Genomic DNA, 27,923 nt, shown 5'->3' on the forward strand with positions numbered 1-27,923 from the left:
AAAAGCATATGATTCGGTCAAAAGAGATAAATTATATAATATATTAGTACAGTTTGGAATACCTAAGAAGTTTGTTAGTATGATAAAAATATGCACCAGTGGAACAGAAAGTAAAATTCGTGTGGGTATTAATATGTCTGACAAATTTACAATTCATGATGGGTTAAAACAAGGAGATGCATTATCTCCATTGCTCTTTAATTTTGCCTTAGAATATGCTGTTAGGAAGGTAAAGGAAACTAACGAAGAACTAAAATTAAATGGTATGACTCAGTTGTTAGCATATGCAGATGATGTAGACTTACTGGGGGATGATGTGAATACAATTAAGAATAATGCTAAAATATTTTTCAAAACTGCTAAAGAGATAGGTTTGGAAGTTAACAAAGAGAAAACTAAATATATGCTTACAGGCCGAAACCGAGTGTTAGGTAATAATCAAAATCTAATTATTGATAACTCGTTTGAACCAGTTTCCAAATTCAAATACTTAGGAGTAATATTAACAAATGAAAATTATATTAAAGAGGAAATAAAAAGTAGGCTTAATTCAGGAAATGCATGTTACTTCTCTCTTCATAAACTTTTGTCTTCTCGTTTAATATCTAAGAAACTAAAAGTTAAAATATACAAAACCATAATTTTGCCTGTAGTATTATATGGATGTGTCCCTTACATTGAAAGAGGAACATAAATTGAGAGTATTTGAGAATAAAATCCTTAGGAAAATCTTTGGACTTAAAAGGGATGAGGAGACAGGTGACTGGAGAAGGTTACATAATTTAGAACTACATAATTTGTATTCATGTCCAGATATTATTAGAATAATTAAATCAAGAAGACTTAGGTGGGCAGGCCATGTGGCACGAATGGGAGAGGAAAGAGGAGTTTACAGGATTCTTGTTGGGAAACCTGATGGTAAGAGACCTGTAGGAAGGCCAAGTCGAAGATGGAGGGACAACGTTGAGATGGACCTAAGGGAAATCGGTAAGGATGGAAAAGAGTTTATAGATCTTGCTCAAGATAGGGAAAGATGGAAGGCCTGTGTTGCTGCAGCCATGAACCTTCGGGTTTAAGAAGGCTAGAGAGTTAGTTAGTTAGTGCAAGAACAAAAAAATGTGTATAGGGATGACTGCTCCCCATACCCCACCCCCACCCCCCCATCCCTAATCACAGTCACTGTCAATACATTGAACTAATATGATATTCTAAAATACAGATCTAAACCGGTCAGTCACTTTGCCTTAGAGTCCATACACCTGCACTTGTAGCACAGGTACTGTCCCTGATGCAGCCGTGTCCTGTTATCTTGCAGAGTTGAACCAAATGTAGATAAAGATTTTTCAGCACTTCAGAGCTTGAACTTACATCAGAGTCTACTTCTGAATTGAGCAAGCCAACAATTTATTGAACATTTCTCAGAAATATGCTCATTTGCAAGCCACAATTAGCGTGAAGAGTGCTGCACAAACTATGAAATGACCCCTTGTGCCTCTGGATTTTTCATATTGACTTGATTTGTTTTGTTTTAGTTTATATTAAGTCTTTTTTCTCCCACTTTTGGCTAATTGCAAGGACGAAGACTGATGATAATATGGTGATATGGATGAAGGGACAATATGGATGACACGAGCCACACAGAGGATTACACTGCCTGTGAATCTGGACCCCAGAGCCTAGCTAGTCTAAGGTGTACTGCTTGGAAGGCACTTTTCCTGTGATCATACGTTTAACAGTATTACCTCCATAAATGATCTCAAGGATTTGTTGAAGACCTGAATCTGCCAATAAACACTACATCTCGGGGAAACTCATCTTGACATGAAGAGCACCCAGCCTTATTATGGGCTACTTCAGAGGACTAGCAGAGTTCTCATTGGCTACGATACAGAGTGCTTTCAGAAATATTTGTTGATCAAATGTGATGCTTGTGTGATTTACCTCTTTGATTGCCCACAAATACAGTGCAATGTGGATTGAATGCATATCTGGAAGTAAAGAAATTGCTGGTTTCCCTGGATGATCACCTTTTGTTTATTGACTGCAGGACCAGCCACATAAGGACTCGTGTTGTCGTTCATGTGTGTTTAAGATTGTCCATTAAATCATCCTTATCTTTGATTGGCTTAGTGGTAGAGTTATCTGCTTGTAATGAAGGTGTCCTGGGTTCGATACCCGGTAGCAGCACATGGCACAGTTGTTCAAATCCCACCTTAAACTGTAGGTCCAGTTCAGACTCTCGATTAGCCTTCCTGTGCATAAAGTGGACTTGCAACAACAAATAAATCAATCAATCAAGGGGTCCCGGGTTCGATACCTGGTGGAGGCACATGGCACAGTGGTTCGTATCCCACTTTAAACTGTAGGTCAAGTCCCGATTATCCTCACTGTGCATAAAGTGGACTTACAACACCAACTCAATCCATTATCTTCGTGATTAGCCAAAAATGGCAGGAAAACTACCTAATATAAACAAACAAATCAAGTAAATCCGAAAAATTCATAGCCAGAGGCACAAGGAGTCATTTTATAGTTTGTGCAGCACTCTTCACGCTACTTGATCTTGAAGTAGCATAGTGCATTGCAAATGAGCATATTTCTGATATACCTTCAATAAATCTTTTGCCTGCTCAATTCAGAAGTACACTCACTGATGTATGTTCAAGCTCTAAAGTGCTGAAACATCTTTATCTACATTTGGTTCAAGTCTGAAAGATAACAGGACACTGCTGCCCTGTGGCTGCAATACATTAGCATGCTCGATATTCGTTGGAATTTCATTAAAGCCGAGCGTATTGGAAAGTGGGGTTTACATCTTGAATCAGTTCCGCAAATGTTCTCATTTTGCTATATCAGGGGCAACACCTGTGCTACAAGTGCACGTCTGTATGTAGAGGAAATGATGAAATCTAACATGTTGGTACCAGGTATCTACAAAAATGTTTGCAATGGACTCTAAGGCAACAGTTTCCCTATTCACCATGAAATCAAACATCGCTGTTTTTGTGATAACTAGACCTCGGATTTTTATGTTCTAAAAAGTGTGCTTTTTAGGTTCCTAAAATAGGCACTAAAAATCCGAAAATAGGTTCTAAAAAACCTTAAATCAGACTCGATAAATCCTGAATTAGGTTGCCAAGAGAGTTAATTTGGTACAAAATTCCTGAAAAATGCTGATTAAATCCAGTCAGTTTAGCTTTTATTTTATTCATTTTTTTGAGGATGAAAAAAAGCTACACAGAAAATAAAACAAAATTTTCTCAATCCGTTTACTTTGTTAGTGTCTTTTACAGAACAATCTATCTGACAAACGGAAGATTATTACAAAATATATCTTGAAGTTGATTAGGTAATGTTTTTTGTTACATTGAAATCATAGAAATCCTTTATATTGTCAATATAGTTGTGTATGGAAGAGAGGTTGAGAGTCTGTAATAAATAAGGTTGGAATAGAGAAAACATCTGCTTGTATCCTTGAATTTTTGGAAAGTTCATCTTGAAAACCAGGAATTATACTTGAATTTTATCATGGTCCTAGTGACCACCATGAATCTTTTTGCGTTATCCACACTCAAACTCCACCTTTTGTCCATGAGGATCATTTCATGTGCTGAAAATTATCTTTCAACAGAAACATAGTCAGTAGTGCTAATTTGAATGCTGAAATATTACTTTGCAAAGCGAGAATGTCAAAAAAGGACCAAACTGACACGAAAGTGAGCAAGGCCACACAGATCAGAAGTTTGCTCTTGGGACTGTGCAGGCAGTAGAGACGATTGGGTGCCAAAACTGAGGAGGAAGGGGGCAGGGGGCCAAGGACAGTACTTACAAGTGTATTCTCTGATATAGTGTGCTCATGTGTAACTACAACCACTTCTGATAATAACTGTACAGCAAAGAGCACATTAACAATACAATGCACAGACAGACAAAATTTACTAGTATTGTATCTGCATTGGATGGTAAAATTACTGATAATTTTTGTACAATGAAATGTGTCATTTCACATTGGATTGGTATAATTCTGGTTATAGTTATCGTTAAATACAAGGAATATGAGTGGCTTTAACTTGTTAAATATGATGCAACAAGGAAAATTGATTAATTACACAGTCGTGATATAAGAAATTATGTATTTATAATATAAGATTACAATATATCCTTTGGGCATAATAAAAGTTAACAATGCCCATTTGTCTGACAGTATATGTATCCATAAAAATCATAACATGGAATAATTCAAGGATAACACAAAAACACAGTATTACAAATTAAGATGTATCTGTTTTATTTCTATCATTTCATAAAAGAAAGTAAACTGTGTGACTTGGCAACATGGCAATAAAAGTAAAACACACAAGAGGTATTTATCCTGCTTTATTTTTAGGTGGTGGTCGATAAACACCTACAACAACAGCATGGTCACGTTCATAAGGTTCTAAAGTAATCTGTTCTTGAGGTTTAAATCTCTCTGCTTGCAATTTCTTGACTTCCCCAGCAAACACTGCCTCAGGCTGTGCTGTTGAATCAATGCAGTTTGCCTGTAAAAGATTAAAAATGTATTAGTATAATGGCTATTGTATGTACCAAAAGAGGTCTGCGAGCTGGATGGTTGTACGAGGAGGAGAAAACTTACCATTACGCTTATGGGAGTATAATTTTACTTGTTCTCATGGGAATACCAAACTTCAGATGAAACAAAAATCACATGAACGGAAAAAGGACATGTTAAAGATTCTGATTGATAGGTGGAAAAGTCAAAACTTTCATTTGATTAGCGGTAACTTAAAGTTGTTGCATACATGAGATTCTGAAAATTCTTATTCACCATATTTTTCAACGTATCTGTGATGCAACCACCATATTCTTTTTTGAATATATACATACATATTTTTTTGTTTTGTGTGTAGTTTGCACTCGTCTGGAATATAAGTGAGCCACTCAAGTAGAACTCTGGCAAGAAAGCGAGGGTAGAATTTTATATTTTATTTATATATTTTTAGTGTGTATTTGTTCATATTCCGATTCTCCTTGGGTACTTTGTATAGTGGGGATTAACTGAGACCAGGTACAGCCAATGTACCTTCACATCTTGAGAATAAGATAACCTTCATAGATATCAGCCTAGATATAGATTCATTAGTAGAACTTTTACATTTAACTGTTGTACAGGTCATTAATGATAATGTGACAACTAGAAAGTCTATCAATCGAAAATTCACATCCCCTTGGCTCACCACTGAAATTAAAAGATTGCTGAACAAAAAGAAAAAATATTATCAAATATTTTAAATACGGAGAAACTAGTACTCACTTTTATCCGCGAAGCTGTTTTTTTCCTTTTTTTGATTAATTTCAGTGGCCACTGCCACCATCCTCGTTGGAACTTGCTGTACTGTAGTAATTCTTAACTAGGATGGTGGCAGTCGCCACTGAAATAATCAAAAAAGAAGAAAAAAAAACAGCTTCGCGGATAAAAGTGAGCACTAGTTCCTCCGTATTTATTTACTACCGCTTGTCTCTTTTCGGTGGCTCAGTCGGTAACGCGTCTGACTACCATGCTAAAGGTCCCGGGTTCGATCCCCGGCCGGTTCAAATCCGGGAACTTTTCTAACGATGGAAGCGGCCCCGGCGCCCACCCAGCGTCGAATAACATGGGTACCTGGGGGAAACCCTGGGGGGTAAAGGCGGTCAGGGGCGTGATGCTGATCACATCACCCCCACCCACGACCGGATCAAGAAAGTGTGGGGCGTTACCCCCACACCCCCTATACGCCTTCATGGCGTGGTGCTATGCACAGGGGAACACTTTACACTTTAAACTTTTTGTCTCTTTTCCCAATTATGAATAAATATTTTGAGATAAACAACATTTCATGGTTTTTGAAATTTGTGTATATTAGGAAAGCAGTGAAGAAGAATATAAGAAAAGCAAAATTTAATTATTACAATGACTTAAATTTTTGTTTTATGCATGACAAAAACTCATTTGGGAAAAAAGTGAAATCTTCAACTCCCAATGATTCTTGTATCTTGGATCCCGTTAACGGAATTTTAACTGACAAACAAAATATAGTTGATACATTTTGTAAAATGTTTGAAAATAATTTTTCTCTTCCTTCAAATGGTAATTATTAGAGGCATGCAAATTTCGTTTTTGACGAAAACACGAAATATGAAATAACATGCTGTAATGTTCAATTTTTCATGTTTCTGAAAGATGTGAGGAGCATTTTCCTACCCTGTTTTGTCACAAAATAATGCGAAATGAACTGCAAAATGCGAAATATACTCTTAAACACGAAATTTACTATTTATATACAGACGTGATACTTTCTGAAGTCTGAAGTATCCTGAGAGTTATGCAATTCACAGAAAATGGATTAATTCTGCTGTAAATATTTGACAAGCAAAAATGGACCCCTTTACACAGGAATAAACTTAATACTCTGGTAACTTCATAAATGTGCTATTAGAAGGGATAAGTTTATTTTGTGTAATAAGTGCACTTTTTAAATCAAATTTAGGATTATATTCACAATTTTAAAAACAAAATGTCATCTTATACAGCACTTTTGATGTGATTATTCACCGCTATAGCACTGAAATTTTATTTTATTTACCGCTTTTGAACCCGAAATCGACTGTTTTTGTACCGAAATTTTGCTTTTTTATTTACCAAAAATATGTGCCTCTAGTAATTATGCAAACAAAGAGTGGTCTACTATGACAATATTTCCTCCAGTTATTGATGAAAAGGAAATCTTAGATGCTTTTCGTAAACTTAAACCCAAACCCAGTAGTGATTCCGGCATTCAACACATTCCTAATGTTCAACAGGGTCTCTATCAAGTGGTACATACCCTAAAATTTGGAAAGAAGTAACAATTATTCCTATCCCAAAAGCGAGAGGAAACATTGAGGTATCTAATTTTAGACCTATTTCAATTATTAATATTTTTAGTAAGTTGTTTGAACAGATTGTTTTCAAATCACTATTTTAATTTTAAGAATCAGATTAGTATTAACCAACATGGATTTATGGCTGGGAGATCAATAAGTACAAATCATTCAGTATTCTTAACTGATATCTCTGAGGCTTTTAGCAATAGACACCAATCAGATGCCATCTACCTAGATCTGTCTAAGGCTTTTGATTCTGTGAACCTTGAAGCATTGGTTGCTAAACTTAGTAACTATGGTTGTACACCGATTTATTGTGACTGGTTTAGTAACTATCTTAGGAACAGATTATTAAAGTCAGGTTTCAAAATGCTTTTTCTAAACCTGGTTTTATCAACAAAGGTGAACCTCAAGGGTTTCCCCTGGGTCCCATTTTGTTTATTTTATTTCTAAATGATATAGAAGACTTAAAGTATTCGAAATGTCTTTTTTATGCTGATGACTAAGCTGTATGCAGAGATTAATGATGTACGTAAATGACCACTATAAACTACAAACGGACATAAATGCAATTAAGAAGTGGTTAGATGATAATCAACTCTCTTATCAGCTTGTCTAAATCAGTTGCAATGACCTTCTCACGCAAGAGACAGCACTCCTGCTACAATTATAACATAGACAATGTGAATCTTAGTCTTGTAGATGATGTTAAGGATCTTGGAGTTCTTCTTGACAGGAAACTTAGCTTTAAGGTGTATGACGTTTTTCAAGCACTCTAGGCGTAATATACGAATATTACACGTCTCATTGATTCGGTAAAGCAGAGTATTTCTCTAACTTTTTTCTTTATTTTTTCTGAATGTTTTACTGTGGTGGAAATGAGTTAGTACCTTAATCTTTTTTACAGAATTTAGAATTTTATTAGAAATTGAGAAGATAAACCACATGTAGGAAGATAACAAAGTTTAATTTCTAATTGCCATAAAGAAAAATGTATGTAATTTCCTTTTATAGAAGTAATAAGAAAGCTAAATTGTTCTTGCCAAATGGCTCCCATATCAATATCATTTGCATGATATTGATATAGGTGCATCTTAATCATATGGTGTCAACAAGTAGAAAGCTGACAGGTTGGGTTATAAACAAATGGCAAGGTCTGAACAACTTCCACCTTCTCTTAGTTATGTACATGACATTTGTCAGACCCATTCTGGAATTCAGTTCTGTGACATGGAATTTTTCCTGTGGTGTTCGAAAAAGTGACATCATTGAGAATATACAAAAGAAATTTCTTTCCTATTTATATTTTAGATTTAAACTGTTTAAATTATTTTATAGTTATGACAACCTATTGAACAAGTTAAAAGTTGAATACCCTTCAGCAAGAAGAAACAGAAATGATCTAAAATTCGTTGAAATTTTTTTAGAAGGTTACTACTCCGTTCCAGAGCTTTTATCGAGAATATCTATATGAGCTACACCCTATCCAGTACGAACAAAAGGGTCGTTATTGACAACATGTAGAGATTATAAATACAGTCAAATTGCAATTATATGTTTTGCGATAGTACGTTTTTTTTCTGGCGGTCCCTCCCAATTCACCTTAAGGCTGCGTGCTATTATATTTCAGTTATACGATTTTCAGATATAAGATTTTTCCAATTATACGTTCAACAAGTTTAAGACTTCAGTTCTACATTTTTAACTCTGCTTGCTGGAAAGAGACTCCAGACTCTAGACTTGGAATTCTAATTTCAAAAGTTTCGAAATGCCGTGAATCAAGTTTTATTATATTTTCTTCAAAGTTGCGGTATGAGCATTACATATCCTCACAGAGTGGTATTTGATTGTGTCCCCCTCAAAATTTGATTCATCCAGCACGCATAGAGCCGACGCTATAAAGCGAAATTCCATAATTTCCAAGCAACCCCCCCCCCCCCGTTCCCTCTCTCCTTCCCCCTTCTACTAGGAAGGATTACGTAGATAAGGAAATGGGAATAGTGATTGAGCCATGTTCTCAATTGTCCACATACTTTTTGGGGGGGGGAGGCACAACAAAGACACCAGAGTCACGCTTTTTGAACGTGTTAAAACGCTAGAGAAAGCAGCATTTAGTGACTATCGTTTTGCCAATAGTTAGCTTGTTCCCATGATTGTAAGGCAGCAGTTCAAGATCGCACTGTGAATGAATAGGCTGCTACAAAAGTGAGGGGAAGGTCAACTCGCATACAGGACAGGCTTCTAGCAAATTTTGTCATCAGCGGGGTTTGGAAAACTTATAAAGCGGGGAAACTAGAGTTACAGTAAACATAAGACCGAGATAAACATCCTAATGTTCAGCATAGTTTTTTGCATGGAATTGGCTGAATGGATAAAATGATAAACCTTGCTTGTAGCCCTTTTACCCCCCGGTGCCTTCAATTATGACAGATCATAAGTTCTCTAGTTAAAAATGTTGTATATAAAAATAATCACGCTGTACAAATTACAACTTTGCCAGCAATGTGTAAAAAACTACAATGGCAATCACGCTGTACAAATTATAACTTTGACAGCGCTGCAAAGAAAAGTCATATTGGCAATCGCATTGTATAAAATAGAGGAATAGGAGGGTGGAGATATTCTGTGGCTTAGCTTAATGGAAGCGGTGGCTGTAAGTTTTTGCGATGCATGTGAATCGGATTGTTTCTAACAAATTTCAAGCATGTTTGCATGTAAAAATTAATAAAAATCTGAATTTACTAACACCAGACTTGTTTTTTGACATTTTTCATGAGTGTGGTTTAAGCCTGAAAGGTAAAAATCCAAGTAAGGAAGCTGCTCCCCTGCGATTCTCCAGTTGCCAGAAGTGCTACGAGAATAGGTAGGTGGTCATACAATGTCTATTTCTCGTGAATTTACAATAACGATTTAGAACAGATTAGTGCAATACAGCAAACTTGGGTGTATATGTAGTACTCCTTTCCTTCCTTTCTGTACTTAACTTTACCATTTTAATTATATTTCAATAATACATTTTTCTCAGTTATACGTTTTTACCCTTCTGTCCCCCATAAAACATATAACTGAAATTGCACTGTATAATGAGTTTCTTAACTCCATAGTCGGTAGTTATAATGATTTCCATAGAACCTAAAGATCAATTGTATTTTAATCATTCATCAGGCCTATTTTAATGTACTTATCATGTATACTTTAATGTATATATCATTTATATTTTATTGTACCTCTTATTGTATTTAGCATTTCTTTTGTACAGTCACATCTTTATCATTCAATCTTGTATTATAAATTTAGGACTTTTATATATTTACATGTAGACTTACTGTTGTACTAAGGTAGCCAGCTGTTTTTCAGGAGGATAATACTAGCATAAATAAATAAATATGGTCTGCGACAGGTTGCGGACAAGTGTGACATAATACGCTAGAGGGCAGCACCTCTAGTGAGTGAAACAGAATGGCTCTAGTGGACAACCCCTCTGCCAGCCAGTTCAGGAACCACCCCAGGAGGGAGAAGTTTTTTTTCTTCTGAGAGAGGACTACATGGTAGACAAAGAAAAAGATGGCGGAGTAGACGTAACAGAAAATTAGCATTCCACAAGGTTTTGCAAGGAATGTGCGTGATTCTTCAAGTGTGCGAGTGACTACTTGGATATGTAGAAATAAATTAAAACTCTAAGAGAAAAGGATAAGAAATAGTGGTGTGAGTGGAATAGCAGGTAGAGACCCATCGTGAAGCTGGTATAAAAGGGAAGATTAGGATTAGACTGAAGTAGGCAGGTGAGAGGAGTAAAGTGAATTAGGGCCCCGGGACTTAATTAGTGTAGTGTTTAACAAAGAAAAAAAGAGGCCTCCGACATTATTATGCAAATGTTATAGAACTTAAGGTACAGTAATAATATGTTATAATACTCTGAACAATGCAGATTTAGTAAAGTTTAAATGTTATAAACATCCCGCATGAACATTTTTGTGCTCACGACGGAGAGGTGTAGAAAGGGGTTAATGATGAATCAATTATTTTTTAACAGTCTAATGCCACCCTTTTCGCCCCTCCCCGTTGCACGTGACAGTATCTAAACTTAATAATCAACTTTAAAAAACAATTCCACTTGCAAAATGGGGAGAAATTTCTATTCTCTTGTTCACTGGGGATTCTTTTTAGTAGAAGTGCCCATTCCAATGATATTAAAATAAATGCACACCTGGTGCGAACTGTCACTCTCTGCCTTGGAAGATACAAATTGCACAAATAAATTATTTTACTCACCTTGATAGATATCACAAAATGCCCTCCATTCTTCAGAAAGTATTGGGAATTCAATGCAACAATTCTAGCCTGATCTGGCTGAGCAACATCAGCAAATACTGTGTCGACCATGCTAACTAGCATTCGGTACTTATGGGGATGTCTTGCATCTTCAATTATAGGAATTATATTTGTCCTCTTCTTGGCAACATTAATCAGATCTCTGCCAGAGCGATGCGAGAACTCCACAGCGTACACCAATCCCTCCTGTTAATAGGTAATTTAAAAATTAGCCTTTTACGCAATTACATAACACTTGCACACACATGCTTTACACGATCAACACAAAAGATCACTTCTAACATCTTTAACTGAAAAATTTTCTCATAACACAAACTTTTCTTAGTAGTGTTCTTAGTACACTTCAAAAAAGAAAATAGGGCTGAACCGATATCAATACTGATGTACTGGTATTGGTTAATTTATTCACAGATACTTTTCTGGAGTTTGGATGTCCCTTGCAGGGTCTCCAAAAATGCCATGCCATGCATTTGAATCAGTAAATTGATGCATGTAACTAAAGTGGAATAATTATATATTAATATGCATCAATATTCTGAACTTTTAATGGTTACAATTTTCAAATTGTATCAGCATTGATATCGGTTCAGCCTGAAAAAATTCTCATAACTGAAATTCTTAACTTAATAATGTGTATTGTTTGTCACATTTATACTTTAAAACAAAATTGTATTAAGTAAACAAATACTATACTTTTTTTCAATTTGCAGTTTCGATACCCCTCAGTATTTTTTCCAAGCTATGTTACTGATCCTTTGTACAAGAACAATACTTATTATTTTACACATCTAAACAGTGATTTGTTTATTAACTGAAAATAGATGTTCTGAAAAAACAGAGTGGAAGGCACAATTATTGCTAGGCTAGTTGTTTATGTTCATTCGCTGACAAATCTGACAGTATGCACAAAATGAAAACCCTGGAAATATGTAAAATCAAGAATTTTCTTTTAGTAGCTCTAATAGTTAACCATTATTATTGCCAAACCACGACAATATAAAAAAATTATCTAAGTTTTTATCCAAAAAAAAAAAAAGAAAAAAATAGATGAAATTATACACCTAAAGAGCATGGAACATGGAATTAAGAAAAAATGATAGACAAATACACTCACTGGTCCTACAATGTCTGAGACATGTGATACTGTTGTTCCTGATGCAGCTCCAAGATACAGGACTTTAGAACCTGGTGGCATGTGAATTGCATCAACACCACCCAAAATAGCAGCAGCAAGCTTAGAACGGAATGGATTCCACACACGGTACTCGATCTTCTCGGTGCCTTCCTGTAATTAAAGCAAAAGTGTTATAATTTTCACATGAAGGACAAAAATTGTCTTACACTTGTTGCACATGTACTGGTATAAAATATTTCCCATGGGTATACAAATATACTTCCACAAAATTTTGATTAGTAACTATTACTCACAGGCATGTTAATAATTACCAGCAATCAACCTCTGAAAATCAAATACTGTAAAAGCTTCCATTTCTAGTCCCACTAATTGATACAAATTCAATACAAAACACTGTCTGCATATATATATATATATATATATAGTGAAAATAATTACAACTTCTAACCCCACATGATGGCATAATCAAGAGTACATTGGTATTGTTAGCAAATTTTAAAAAAACTGAAATTTCTCCAATTCGACATCCTATCCTGCACATCAACCTTATCTAGCTTTCCTGCTAAAAAGGCATATTCACCTACTCTGTCCAATATACAGTAGCACTTACTTCAACTGATACTTTCTTTTCTCCATAGACAGTGTCACCAGGTACAAGATTGAGTGTCACAAGGGCATCTTCTTTACCTCGAGCTATGAAAACTCCTTCGTGTCTGTGAGGCTCAATGAACACTTTTTTTCCTCCTCTGAATCCACCTGTAACAAGACAAAGCAAAAGAAATGCCACTTGAATACTTCTATCAAACTTCTTGTGCAATTAAAAAAATAGTAGCATAGCGCGTTTGAAAGGCACAATAAACATGAAAATTTAATCTTGCAAACAGTTGAATAGTTTTTATTACATACAAATTCCTGCAATAATAAAAAAAGAATATCGAAGAAAAATTTAGCCCAAGTTCTGATTCTGAAACTCTGGTATCATTATGTATGTGCATTAATAATTACGTGTGTCTAAGTACATACTGAATACATTTTTGTGCAAAAAGATTTTTTCATCCCAATGCATATTTACAAGCAAGTGGGTATTGGTTGATTATTATCCAGGCACAATGAAATATTTCACAGACACCAAAAAATGTTTCATTGTGAGATAAGCTGCTTTCACTATTTTGCACTTACATTACTTTACAGCCCGATTTTATTCTGTGTGAAAAATTACTTAAAAATTTCACTCCTTACACAAGTAATTTAGTCAGCTGTAGTTTGGTACTCTTAAGGAGAAATCACACCGAAGTGATAGGTGACACATGTCACTTGAGGATTTTACTTATCCAAGGCAGGCTTATGTGGCCTGTCATGCTGCTATGGTGTGAAACGTTGCTACTCATTAGCTCGATCTCATGGATCTCACGATCTTTTTTAGAATTACATTTATATTTACACAAATTTTCAGTGTTATTTGTACTTCTTTAATAGGTTATGGTTTTCAGGTTTGATTATTTTAGTATATACACACTTGCTCTCCTGCACATATACAGATTTTTCATTAAAAGAAAATACCCCAGACAGCAGTCACTTCTCAGCACAGTTAATTGTTCATCATGTTGTCACAAATGAATACTTTCTGAAGCTCTGCAGAGCCTGTTATAACCTCTGCTACCACCGGAAAAGATACTGTTCATAGCTGACTTCAGGAGCTGAATTTCCTGGCAATACTTGATACAAAAATATGTAATAACTTCAAAACTCTGATTAATTATTTGTTTAGCGTCCAGGGCTCGCCACTGGCTAGCAGTCAGTGGTGGATTCTGACAAGAGTGGAATATTCAAAATATTTTAATCAAATGTACACGTTGGAATGACCTCTTATCAGCATAACTTTTCAATGAACAAAATCGCTCATTCATAGATTTCTCAGAATTCCTAGAGCACACAGAATTTGAAATGGACTGTATGATTTAAGTCGGGCATCAAAGAACAGGGTTTTTACACTTGTACTTTACAGCATGGCTAGCTTTGAACTAAGTATGCATGGTAACTTCCACTTTTGTTGGGAGAAGGAGAAAATGTTTCAAAATTTCAAATATATTTAAAATAATGCTTGGAGCGTATAAAAAAGATCATAGAAAAAATTTAAGCCAAGTTCTGATTCTGGAATTCAGGTCATACACATGCATTAATAATTACAACTAACATTCATATGATGTAAAACAGGTGCATGCATAATGACGAGCATCCAAGAATCAGAAGTTGGACCAAAAAACACCCATAATTTAGGCATCTTTCCTCACGCTTGGAAACAAGCTAACATCACACCGATTCACAAAAGTGGTAACAAAAATTTTGTTTCATCTTACAGACCAATCTCCTTACTCTCTCCTCTGTCCATCATCTGTGAAAAAGTAATCAAAGACAGACTGTACAAATTTGTTTCTCCGTACTTAAGCTCTAAGCAACATGGTTTTCTTCCTGGTAGCTCCTGTCTTACAAACCTGTCTGTTTTACTCTCACATGCTATGGCATGCATTTCAAATAATTCACAATTAGATGTAATATACTTTGATCTGGCCAAAGCCTTTGATACTGTTAGTCATCGTCTTCTGATTCACAAATTATGCAATAGATTCAACATTCATGGCAAATTTCTCACCCTTCTCACAGACTACCTTAGCGATCGCCAACAACGTGTTGTTCTTCCTGGAACTGTTTCTAACTTTCTTCCTGTCCTCTCTGGAGTTCCACAGGGTAGTGTTCTAGGACCTCTCTTGTTTATATTATTCGTCGATGACCTTGCCGACCATCTCACAGCTCCCTCTAGCAATTACCTTCTTTTCGCAGATGACTGTAAAATTTTCAGGGAAATCTCCACTTCCGACGATACTCATCTTCTTCAGAATGACATAGCAACATTTACTTCCTGGTGCCTGACATGGGGCCTTACATTACATCCTGACAAGTGTACTACTCTCACTATCTCTCTCAAGAAGAATCTGTTAAAGTCATCTTACTCCATCTCTGGCAATAACATCAAAGCAGTATCCTCTCATAAGGACCTAGGCATTGTTTTCGACCAAAAGCTCACATTTGAGGAACATATTTTATGCACCACAAAAAAGGCCATGCGTCTCTTAGGTTTACTCTACCGTTTCACTGAAATTAGTGACATCTCAGCCCTCACTTTGTACTTCAAATCATTCATCTCCCCAATAATAGAATACTGCTCTCCCGTCTGGTCCATGGCATGTCCCACTCACCTCTCCAGATTCGATTCAGTCTTTCACTTCTTCCTAGCTATAGTCCGTCACAGGGTTCCCTCATTACGCAATTTTTCATCTCCGCATCTCTTGTCTTTTCTAAACTTACAAACTGCTTATCAGCGATGTTTGCAGAATGATTTCAGTTACTTATACAAAATTGTGAATGGCAAAATCCGCTGCAACACACTCCTTGAGGAATTCCACTTTAGAGTACCTATGCGCACAACTCGCAATACAAGGTTATTTTATACTAAAAAACCTAGACTAGAAATTCAAAAAAGATCTCTCTTTTATAGACTTGCAGCACAATACAATGATCTCCCCTCAAGTATTGATATATTTTCCTCCGAGTTTGCCTTTCGGTCTTCTATCAGAAGAAATACTTGTAATTAATATCACATAGTGCCATCTCTTACTTATTTTTTTGTTCATTTGCTATTCACTTTTATGTTGTTTTGTTACTCTTAATTATTTCTTATTTATTTTTATTTATTTATTTTATTTTATTTTTTATTTTTATGCTTATTATAATTATTGCTTTCTCATTGTTGACAATTTCAGTGTAAAATGGCCACCTGTGCTGTATCTGAAATTTTCTCAAATAAATAAATAAATAAATAAATATTACCTGAGCTCGTACGACCACGTCCTCCGCCACCGCCACGGCCACCTCCTCTTCCTCTAGGGCTTCTAAAACCTCCTCTTCCTCCAAAGTCACCTCCTCCACTGTCCCGACCCCCAAATCCACCCCCACTGTCCCGACCTCTTCCTCCAAAACCACCTCCTCTTCCCCTAAAACCACCTCGGCCACCTCTGCCACCACCTCCTGGTGAAAAACCTGTGGTAAAAATAATTCAGTATTAATAATTGCAGAGAAACTAAATACCATGGTTTAAGTATGTATTCAGAGAAAAGCTACACCAGAAAATTCAGTCCTCTCGTCAGAATGCATGAAAATACCCAAATACAGTGTACTCTTTTTTTATTAATTCGAAATTTTCAATTATCCAATAATCAAATTAACAAAAACATCACATCATTAAAGATGGTTTCAAGGGGAATAAACTTATGTTCGTATTACCTAGGAATTCAAATTATATAAGTACGAATTAAAGTGTCCACTGTATAAAGATATTTGAAGGGCTCTGGTGTAAAACATCATAAGTGACATTATGGTCATTTCTGAGTTCATTAAGAAAAAAGGTTAGTAGAAGCTATACTGTAGATAAATTGTTTTCGTGTTGTGTTTACCACTTTCAGAAGGCTTCACTGAGTCCAATGCAAATGTACCGTGCGTCCATTTCGATCTGCAGCCGAGAGATCGGGAGAAGCGTGGCGGGCGGCGCTGGCGGAGATGCCGACATTTGCGGCCTGAAATGCCCGCTTATTTTTATGGACATATGCAGACATTTATATAAATATTGCAAAACGAGCACTAACCTGTGTTATAAGAGTATGGTTTTAATTTTAGTAGCTTAGTGGCTGTATGTGCTGATGATTTTGACACGCCCATCTCCTGTGAAACACGGCGTAGAGGTTTGTTTGGATAACTTTCTAACGCTGCCCCAATTTCATCGAGTTCATCGAGGAAGCTCACGAAAACCATTGACTTTTAATGGTTTCGTCGGCAACGTAATCTTGATACAGTGTTGCACATTCGAAACCTCCAAACGATCCCCATCGACACAAAACTCTTTCAAGGATATAAACTTAAGCAGGACGTTGCTGGTCAAAACTATGATTAAAATGTTTTATTATCTGTGACTCTTATCGTCACTTCTAAAGCGTATTTTTTTGTGTATATAATTGCAGAACTTGGATGAATTACAGATGATGAATTATAACCCAGGTTAGTGCTCGTTTTGCAATATTTATATAAATGTCTGGATATGTGCGTAAAAATAAGCGAGCATTACAGGCCGCAAATGTCGGCATCTCCGCCAGCACCGCCCGCCACGCTTCTCCCGATCTCTCGGCTGCAGATCGAAATGGACGCACGGTATAACATGGCAATTTCACTCAAAATTTGAAGGATGGCATATTTCACTTTGTAACTCAAAAATGACCAAAATGTCACCATGGTTTACACCAGAGTCCTTCATTTGTAAAATACCCACATGTATGCTGCAAGAAATCAAGAAAGTTTACGTGAACTGGGCATAGTTTTTCCCCATGCCAGTCTGCTGAGCAACATACTTCTCTCATGTGATTTTGATTTTCTCTTTACTACTTGACCATACACTTTAATTTAGGGTGAATAAAAGTATCCCTGGTCCTTACACAATGGAATAACAAAAATGTTAGTGTTCTGAGAAAACAGAAAATCTAATATCATTGTGATTGTGTTGATTGATTTCAAATTTTGAAAAAAGTTTCTAAGCGGGGTTATCAAATGTATCCCAAGTGTTGCAAAAGCCAAAAATACCAGAAGCCATGAAACAAAAATTTATGGAAAAGTCAAATAAGAAAAAATGACACTTGAACTACTGTGGGATGTAAATTTAATTGATAATAATTACTGTATATTAGTATGTGCATAGGGCACACACAGTGGCATGCCCAAGAAGCACAATGTTGTACCTCCACACCTTCATTTGACCCACATTTTGTAAAGTAAATGGCCACCTGACGCCATTAAAGTTGCTATAAGACTGTTTAAAAAGAAATATGATCGCATTATCCTTAACACACCTAGTGGTCATGATACCATATGTTATATAGACATACCTTCCATGGAAATTGACCCAAAACTTTCAAATACCACAGTACATTCACATTTATAAAGAGATTCTTGTTCTGTGCCAATTGCTATGACTTGTGAGTTGGAGCTGGCACTGATTCCACTATTCAATTAGTTTTTACTTGTTTCCTGTTTGCGAAAAATATCAGGAGCAGGGAGTCAACTTTAGTGCTGAAGTGTGTTATTGACATATCATCTGTAAGTCTTAATCTAGCGAAACATAAATCTGCACAGAGCATTAATTACAGTGTATGAATGGTCAATACAATATGGTTGGTAATATTGATCTGTTTCCGTTTCTGCGTTAAACTCCACAATTCAGAAAACGACATTTCACTCTTAGGTTTCCTCGAGGGTACTGTATCGTACCCAAGGTATTGGGTAAGAAGTATAAAGTCTTAGCATAGCAGGTATCAGAGAAAGGAATGCTGAATAAGTAATCAGACAAAGGTCGGGTGATTGACTTGGAAGGTGTATGTGACATGAGTGTTGGAATTGTCAGGAGGTGTGATCAGTTGGCGAGAATAGGAGAGAGAGTAAGGACTGCGGATTGTGAGAGAGAAGCAAAGTGGAGAACGATTATTGGACGATGGTGTGTGATAGATTCGATGTCTGACAGGGAGGTCAGACAAGTGATAGTTGAGAGGACAAGTGTAGGAACAATCTTCATATATTTGTAAGGCAAGTAATATCCTTTCTTAACCAATCCATATCGGTTCAGTCATGGAGAATATAAAACCCACATCTAATAAGTTAATTTCTATCGCCATTCCTTTAAAAGGTAACCTCTTGCATTTATCACATTTAGGCCAAGCGAGTGATAACCATCTGAGAGATGAATGAGAAATAACTACATCACCCAATTCAATCTAGAGGTTCTTGGTTCGATCCCAAACGCAGCATGGGAGTTGCGTTACGGTACGATACTGCAGTTGGTTATTGATTAATTTGGTTCATTTTACTTTGTTATTCTGCCACTTTGGCTAATCGCAAAGATGGGAATGATGAAGGGAAACTCACAAAGATCACCCATGCCAGGATTCGACCCTAAGCCAACCACTATGCCACGGAGGGCAGCAGTACAATTGGTGACTGCTCAGTGACTAAGCAATCAGTTCATCCAAAAAACATTTTGTCTATATACGAGGGTTATTTTTTTAAGTAAGATCAGTTTTGCAATAAAAACGAAGTAAAAAAACATTCATTTTCTGAATTTACATACACTTCTCTATTTTTGTTCCTTTATTTCCTTGCCGGTTTAAACAATTATCGTAATGAGTTTTTTGAAACCCTCCTCATGGAACTCTGCTGCCTGTGATAATAGCCAGTTACTCACGGTCGTTTTCACTTCATCAGTGTTTCAACGCTTGCCACCCAGGAAGATCTCCAGATGGCGAAAGAGGTGGTAGTCACTAGGTGCAAGGTCTGTTTGTGAATACCGTTTGAAATTGCGTGTGAGCATGGGAATGAGTGGGCGCGCAGGCTCCTGGCATTCTTTGAGCAGCATCATGAAAACTGTGCCACAAGGAACAACATTTAATACAGCTGGCTCATCACAGGAGGCAGAGTTCTATGAGGAGGGTATCCAAAAAGTTGTAGTTCGTTACGAAAAATGTTTAAGCCGGCAAGCAAGTAATGTACAAAAATAGAGAAGTGTGTGTAAATTCAGAAAATAAATGGTTACTTGAAAAACATTTACTTACTTTGTCTTTATTGCAAAACGGACCTCACTTAAAAAATAACCCTCGTATTACATTAAACAAGTTTTTTGTTGCTCTGCCCACATTTTTTGGGGTTTACATGTGGAAAGTTGCTGCAAAGTTGAATAAAAGATTGCATCGAACCAAAATCTTAATCATGGTACAGACATGTATACATATCAAAGTATAATTATAAAAGATAATAATAAATCAACACATAAAACAAATTACATACGCATGCATACATGTATCCAGTCAAGACACATTTTCAACTAATAGATCTAGTACTAATCACTCCACCCAAGCAAGAAGTGAATTTCAAACAAACTCTGCCTTGTAAAAATGATCAGATGTGTTCTGGAAGTTCAAAATTTTGCACTTTAAAAAATCTTGCAGCAGTGGAGGCACATAGTGATTTGGTTCCCACTTTAAACTTTAGGTCCAATCCTGATTAGCCTATTTGTGCAAACCCATGCATTAGAAATTATCAGGATGCAAGGAGTAGCATATAAAGCAAGTCCTAAAAACTGTACTTGCATTGCATATACAATTTATATTTCACCGTGGATTGGGAAAATAAAGCCAACCTAACTGATGCAACTGCATGAAGGCAGGATCTTATTCCACAATTAATACATAAGCAATGCCATGCATACATATACACGGGAGAGTGCGTGTGCACACGCACAGTGGATAAATTAACAGAAGGGAAACTTCATTTTTAAATTCCACACTTCAATAGGGTCACCAAGCCTCGTGTTGTCTTAGCCAGATTCCCCATGCTTCCCTACTCCGCTGCCATCAAACTGAAGACTATCCATTGTAGGATTTTCTAGTTTTGCAGACTTATTATTAACGGTGCGAGACTCAAATGCATCCTCGTGGCTTTGCGACATTAACTGTTAGCACAAGGAGTTATTCGAATTCTGCCTATACAATTGTTTCTCTACTGGTACATTAGATGGCAGTGCAGGCCCGTTGTGTTTTATGGTCTCCTTTATGGCACAACATGCTACCAACTTCATGTTCTGATGTTAATCAGAGGCAAAATGCCTACATTGTTAGGTTAGGTTCTCTCAGCATAATACCCTGCAAATGTATTATTAATGTTAAGCGAACTAAACCTTACAACTTAAGCATTTAGCGTAACAATGAAGGCAGTGACGTCAGAACTCGAGATTGGTAGCACATTGTGCGATAAGACCCTTTGTCTAGGCTCCTTTTGTTACAGGCTTTGTGTGATTCTCAAATCTAACATCGTGCTTCGAGCAAAACAATAGTCCTGTTTCACATGCTGAAAAATCTTCAAATTGCTGCCTATTTGTTTGTTGTAGTTGTTCTAGTGTGATTGCATTCACTTGTCTTTGTGTCCTAATTACCACTGTGCAACCAAGGTTTTGCTTCCTGGATTTTGTGTGGCATTTGTGGTTGGTGGGCACTTACTCGTCAAACAGATATGGCCCACATTTGTACACATCACCCATGGTTTATGAGAAATTAGTAATTTTGTTTTCGAACTGGTCAGGAAAGAAACATTTTGTCTTATGTGTCAGCAACAGTGGGAATTTTTCCACATGTGGCACAAGTGCTTTTTATTCCACTGTGTCTTGAGAAATACATATTGACACTTTGTGTTGAAAAATATTGTATGAAGAGGGTTCACGCTATCTTTGTGTACAGAAAACATACCGTAATATTAGTGAAATGCACTAGTGACTTATTTTGTTAGATTAGTGGACAGTTTACGTTAAAAACACAAGAGGAGAACCATTGGAGCGATTTTACAATACAGGGAATTTCTCCATTTTGTTTGAAATTCGGCATACTCACTAATTTTGGACCCCTAATCACGAATCTGCAGTCAAAATTTGGCGCTCACATGTGGAAATAGCAAAATAATCTAAATTAAGTTCTTATTTCCACACCCTACATTTCCAAATTTCCCGCCGATTCCGGGCTCCGCCCCTGGGGTAATTGACCTAGAGCCCCCAACCGCTATCGCGGCCCCGCCTATATCTATAGAGTCCCTGTTAAAGGCATGTTAGAAATTGGCCGGATTAACCTGCCCCCAAATAATCGCCAAATTTATACTTGAGCACCAAATTTTAAGTGCAGATCCAATATTACGAGGCCCAAATTAGTAAGTATCCCAAATTTTAAACAAATTGGATAAATTCCCTGTATTGTTAAATGATACCGAACCATTACTCCAATTGCAAGGCCAGACATAAAATTCGTGGCCAAGATAAAAACCTCTTTATCTTGTACATTTACTAGGATATGCTTACATGGAATAGCAATGCCATTTACTATCCCCAGGATATGGCAAGAACCAAGGGACCACGGTAACACTGTTAAGCCTTGTTATCACTTATCATGACCATCAGCAATTCATCCTCTCAGACTTGCCAAACAAAAAAAGGCACAATTTTGTGAAAATTAAACTGATTTTGAACCATTGAAATTGAACCACAGTAACTCAATGTGAATTAAGTGATCTCATAAGGAACTTGGAGTTGCGAAAAGGAAGGCTGAAATTCTGTCTTCTAGGATGTAAAGAAATGTATGAAAGGCGAGAAAGATCTTTCACATATCTTCTCCTGTTCTGGTACTTTTTCATTAGGTGATAGCAGGGGTGCTCACAAGGGGGATTAGGGCACAGGCTGCATCATCAAAATTTTTCCCTTCAAATAATATAAAATTCAACATTTATATATTTTTCTAAAATATATGTAAAAATTTTAAATGCATCAGATGAAGAAAAGAAAGTGTTTAAGGGTATTATCGAAAATGAAGGGGGATATGCAACTCTTACATGTTTGCGGAAATTCTGGTGTGGAGACAGAATTAATTTTTTGGAGGCAGCAATATCAACAGTAAGTCTAAAATTGGCATGGAAATTTTGGTGGTAGGATTGAGTATTAATTTAATGGGGGAGATAGGAAGCTGTTTATAAAGTGTTAAATCTTAAGATTGTCAAGTGATTTCTGTAGTGCAGAGAGAGTTTGAACAAAAGAGAAGCTGGAAAAGACTAAATATCTCGGGATCCTAAGAAAGCATTGACAGCCCATTAAAATAATATTCTTGAAAGCCTGCAAAGAAATGGAAAGAAAAATTTATCTTGCTCGTTTCGCTCTCAATGTTATGTTGCGTGTTTGGCACTTTACTGAGGTGGATGGGAAGTTTTATACTATAGCTGCATTACAAGACATAAGCGATATTCTCAATATTCAATAATAACATCACTTATTAAAATACATAATGCTTAGTGTTGGTATACTGCTTAATTTAAAGCAGGTGCATTATTTGGAATTTCTTGTCACAGGTAAATTTTACTTTAACAGGTTACATTTGCACTGAAGATAGAATCCCCATAATTATTATTGGGTGAGATCTTTGAAAATCGAACCGTATTATATTATCGCACTGAGCTTAAGAATGTTTAGCCAGGGTTCTGTAATACCTAGTGAAACAATAAATTAATCAGTCATATGGCTGGAATATGTTATTTGGTTTGCCAAGGTTATATGAATTTGTGTTAAATACTCAAATTGTGAGTTTTATAAATCCACTCACAGACTATTTATATGCATATTTTCATAATTTAATTTACTACATTTAACCAATCAATGTGATAGCTTAAAGTTTTACATTCAACCAATCAATGTGCTAGCTTTAAGTTTTTTTTTGAAAAGCAAACAATTAAATAATATGGACAGTTTAACATGGTAGTTCATTCAAATAGACATCAATTACAGTGGCTGATAGGCTTCCATGAAAGTTTCACCACTGAGGCAGTAGTATGTGTTGTGTCAGCTAGCAAAGTAGTCATTTTGGTAGAAGTGTAATGGCACCAAAAGTGAATCTTCTGGGAAGGCTACATTGTGGCACTTTCCGATGCACACTTCAGTTGTTCCAGCATAGTTAAACAGTGCCACAAACACAGATTTGTTGTTGGATGCTCCACTGTGACGACATTCTGCAGCGTGACAATTCCCGGACTGTTTCTGACGAAGCCACGTCCCAAATGGACCCCAGTGAAGCTAACACCACCGGCATTAAGACATTGATGGCGTCGGAGCTATAGCAGCCGGTTCTGTGTGTCCCAACCAACCATCCACCAAAAGTTATGTCTCAAGGCGGTCCATAAGGCGAATGCCAATGCACTGAAAGCCAGCCATGTACTGCAGAAAACTGTACAAGCGTCACCTGGCTGGAGATCATTGGAAGTTTGTAGTCACCATACATGAGGCATGGATATATCTCACCGATTGTGGAAAGGTTCAAGCAATTACATACAGACGTGTCAATGTAAATGATGAAGCAATTTCATTCGTCAGTGCACCGAAAGTTATCCATGGGGTATCATGGTTGTGGCTGGCTTTTGATACAGGGGAAAATTGAAGCTAGTCGCCTTGACAACGATGTGAAAATCAATGCGGGGGAACATGTTTTGACTGATATGTACAACAATTGTGGGGGTAACATGTTTTGACTGATATGTACAACAATGAAATGCCCACAATGTATGGCACGGATACCAACTGTGTAGAGCTGCTCCAGACAAGGCGTCAAGTTACACAGTAAAATCATCACTGGCATTCTACAGATGGATGGAAGCTAGTACCGGGTTTTGGCTATTCCCTTCTCAGACATCCCCGTGAAGATTTGTTGTTGTTGATTTAGTGTTTTAAGTCCACTTTATGCACAGTAAGGCTACAGTTTAAAGTAGGATCCAAACCACTACATGCCTCCACCGGGACACCTTGATTACAAGGCGACGACCCTACCACTGCACCACGGGGAAGGGCCTCCCGATGCCAGCCCCATGGACTACTGCACATTTTGGTTTCTAAAACAGTCTTTCTTCTCGTAAGGTGCGCACAATTTTCAGCCTCTGGAAAGAGGACAACAAGACTAGAACAATATACCCTTGTACACCTGCAACAAGGTTTCTCCAGTGGAAACTGGGCTGCTGGGCAATCGTCAAGTGTGCTGGTCATCACATCGAACACAAACGGTGGTGGAAAGGCAGTCTGTCATGGGTGCGTGAACATTTGAAAGTAGTCTATATGGAAGAGTATCAGCAACTGTATTACGTATTCATCCAAACTATTTTGGGGGGTTTATGATGAACGATTTTTGGAGGGGTCTGAGTGATTAGCACCCCTGTTTAGGTAGGAGGAGCAGATCAAGTATAGTGTTCAGTAAAGAAAACCATTACTTTCGGTACTCCTACTGTCGAAATTAAAAAATTTGTGGGGATTATGATATGGTTTGAGGGCGCAATTGATTTGGGGGGATGTGCCATTGGACTTGGGTGGAATGGGGGGTACCCCTGGATGATAAGGCATGGTCGGGTATGTCGGTGAAAACACAAGAATGTCCAGCAAACAGATACCATGTTTTGTTGTATTCCAAGGCTGTGCCTGTCACCTAACTTTTGTTTGTGTGTGTGTGTGTGTATACATATACATACACACAAATCATTCAGGCTCCCTCAAAAAAATAAACAAATCGCAGTAAAAATTTACTATTGCACAAACAGATTTCTTCATTTTTACAGAAGAAACTACTTATGGAAATAAGTTCCTGTAGCATTGTCTAACATCTGGAAGGTGTTTTCTGTCATGTGTGAATGTATCATCTAGCAGAATTTTTTTTCTTAAATTAATTCTCCGACGCACAATAGCCTTTGCTATCATTTGCTTCCTGTACGTGCATTTGATGACAACCTGTCACTATTTCCAATCATGCCATTGTTTTCCGAAAAGATGACATGTTGTGGATGTGTGATGAAATTCATACCGGGTGTGGAAGATCCAGTGGATTTTGTATGTTTGCCTAACCTAACATTACGTAATGTTTGTTGGGGCTATCGTCAATGGTTAACTATGTTTGTATTTTTTAACTGTTTGCTTAACCTAATGTTACGTATGTTTCTTGGGGCTATCGTCAATGGTTAACTATGTTTGTATTTCTTGGGTGAAGAAGGTTTGAAACACTGCATATCCAATGAAAATCGACAAAACACAAGCACGACGATCTACGAAGGTGTACATTGTGTCTTGTCTCTTACACAAGCAAAAAAACGAAAAGAAAGAAGTACTCGTAATGTCGAAAATTTAAATTACTTTCATGAAAAAAACGTAAGGACACCTTAAAGAATGTTCCACGAAGCAAATAGGTAAGTAGGAACAAAGAAGTGAGATGTGTTTGTGCGATAGTAAATATTTAATCAAATAGCAAGTTAAAGTTAACTTTTATGGTAAAATAACAGTTTATTTGGCATGATATATAGGTAGAATATTAATTCGCATTTTTGATCCAGTTTTTTGCTTTTTGCACATTGTCATTTAGTGTTGAAGTCTAGAAACAACGTATAGTTCGGATACAAATAACTCCTTGTGCTAATGCGCAGCTTTCCCTTCTTCTGTTAAGCTTGGGCCATAAGAAAGCATGCTTAAAGCCCCTATCACACGGAACTGGATTTCTAGTTAGTTGGCGATGAACTAACTTTCTGGGTAGTAATCATGGCCGCCTGGCTGACTGCTTGACTGGTTTTGAGGAATAGGACATGTTCTAATTGCTACTAACTTCTTCGACTAGATTCTGTGGAACAGCCAATCAGAGCAAAGTTTGGCCATGTGAAGATATTCTGTGAGTTTGTAAAGTAGCCTTTTTTTGTCTGTGGCTTCCGAGTGCATACAACACGAAAGGCAAGTTTACAATTGAAAAAGCTAAAATATTCTTCCATACGTGTATAGTAAACGTTGTAAAGTACATATTTTATCAGCGCCGTTCTTCTCTACCTAAAACAAAACCATTTAATGCGATGCGATATTCCTCTCGGTTGGATAGTTATCGTATTTTAAAAGTGTGAAGTGATACGTTGTTTACATCTCGAGCGGCCGCCATTATGGAAACGAAAGACTATCGACAAGTACGGTATAACAAGTACCGTGTGAGGCGAAAACTAGCAAATGGGTAGTCAGTCCAGCGTCAACTAGAGCATTCCTACTAGAAATCTAGTTCCGTGTGATAGGGGCTTTACTCTGCCCCTCCCCTCCAGGCTGGAGTACAGTGCACGGGAGTCGTGAGACTGGGCAGGTTCTTTTACTTGTGGTCACACTACAGAGGACGAAGACCACAGAATTTAACTGAGAAACAGCGAATCTCCCCTCGGCTATTTTATCTATGCTTAGAACGTTTATCTTTACATTTCAGTATGTGGCATGTTGACTGGTTACTTATTATGAGGTGTACTTTATCCCATGTAGAAACTCTCATTTTGCTTAGAATCAGGGTGTCCGGATTTGATAGCTGGTGGAAGCACAAGGTTCGGATCGCACTTTAAACTGAAGGTCCAATGCTGGCCAACCCATCTGTGTATATAGTGGACTTGTCCATGTGGAAATAATATTAAAAGAAACCGACGACTGGAATGATTGGCTACCAGTTTTTACGTCCACGTGCAAAAGTAACTATGTGCGACTTTCTTGAATATTCTGGTGTGTTTGCTACTTGTGTGTCTAAATATGTTATAACGCAAATGCCTCCTCTTGGTGTAAGTTGAAACAACAGACAAAAATTTACCATCGACACATGCAGTCTATTTAAATAAAAAAGGTTTCGATAACACTTTGATAACTAATTCAAAAGAATTTAGTTAAGAAATGGAAAACAGCCCATAATTAACAAAACTTCGCATCACTTCTTATAATTTTCTTACCTGGTCGTCCCATTCGTTAAAACAATCACAAATTGAATGAACAAAATACCCAAGCCGACAACACGTGCGCGCCCATCAACGAGAACGAAGAAAACTGAGTACACTCTTGTGAGATCACAGATTA

The 27,923-nt window shown here is 37.0% G+C and overlaps 1 protein-coding gene across 1 annotated transcript; it reads right to left on the minus strand.

Annotated features, from left to right (window-relative positions):
- Window positions 1-4,116: 4,116 nt before the first annotated feature.
- On the minus strand, window positions 4,117-27,923 carry Fib (rRNA 2'-O-methyltransferase fibrillarin). The gene is made up of 6 exons (XM_083111855.1): window positions 27,800-27,923; window positions 16,256-16,465; window positions 12,981-13,126; window positions 12,350-12,520; window positions 11,176-11,421; window positions 4,117-4,541 (listed from the first exon to the last, which is right to left on the minus strand). Exons 1-6 carry the CDS (start codon window positions 27,810-27,812, stop codon window positions 4,368-4,370), a joined length of 960 nt encoding a protein of 319 aa, XP_082967981.1. The 5' UTR covers window positions 27,813-27,923; the 3' UTR covers window positions 4,117-4,367.

Source organism: Lepisma saccharinum, chromosome 25 (assembly GCF_977018435.1).
Source record: "Lepisma saccharinum chromosome 25, izLepSacc3.1, whole genome shotgun sequence".
In the NCBI taxonomy this organism is placed as follows: domain Eukaryota; kingdom Metazoa; phylum Arthropoda; class Insecta; order Zygentoma; family Lepismatidae; genus Lepisma; species Lepisma saccharinum.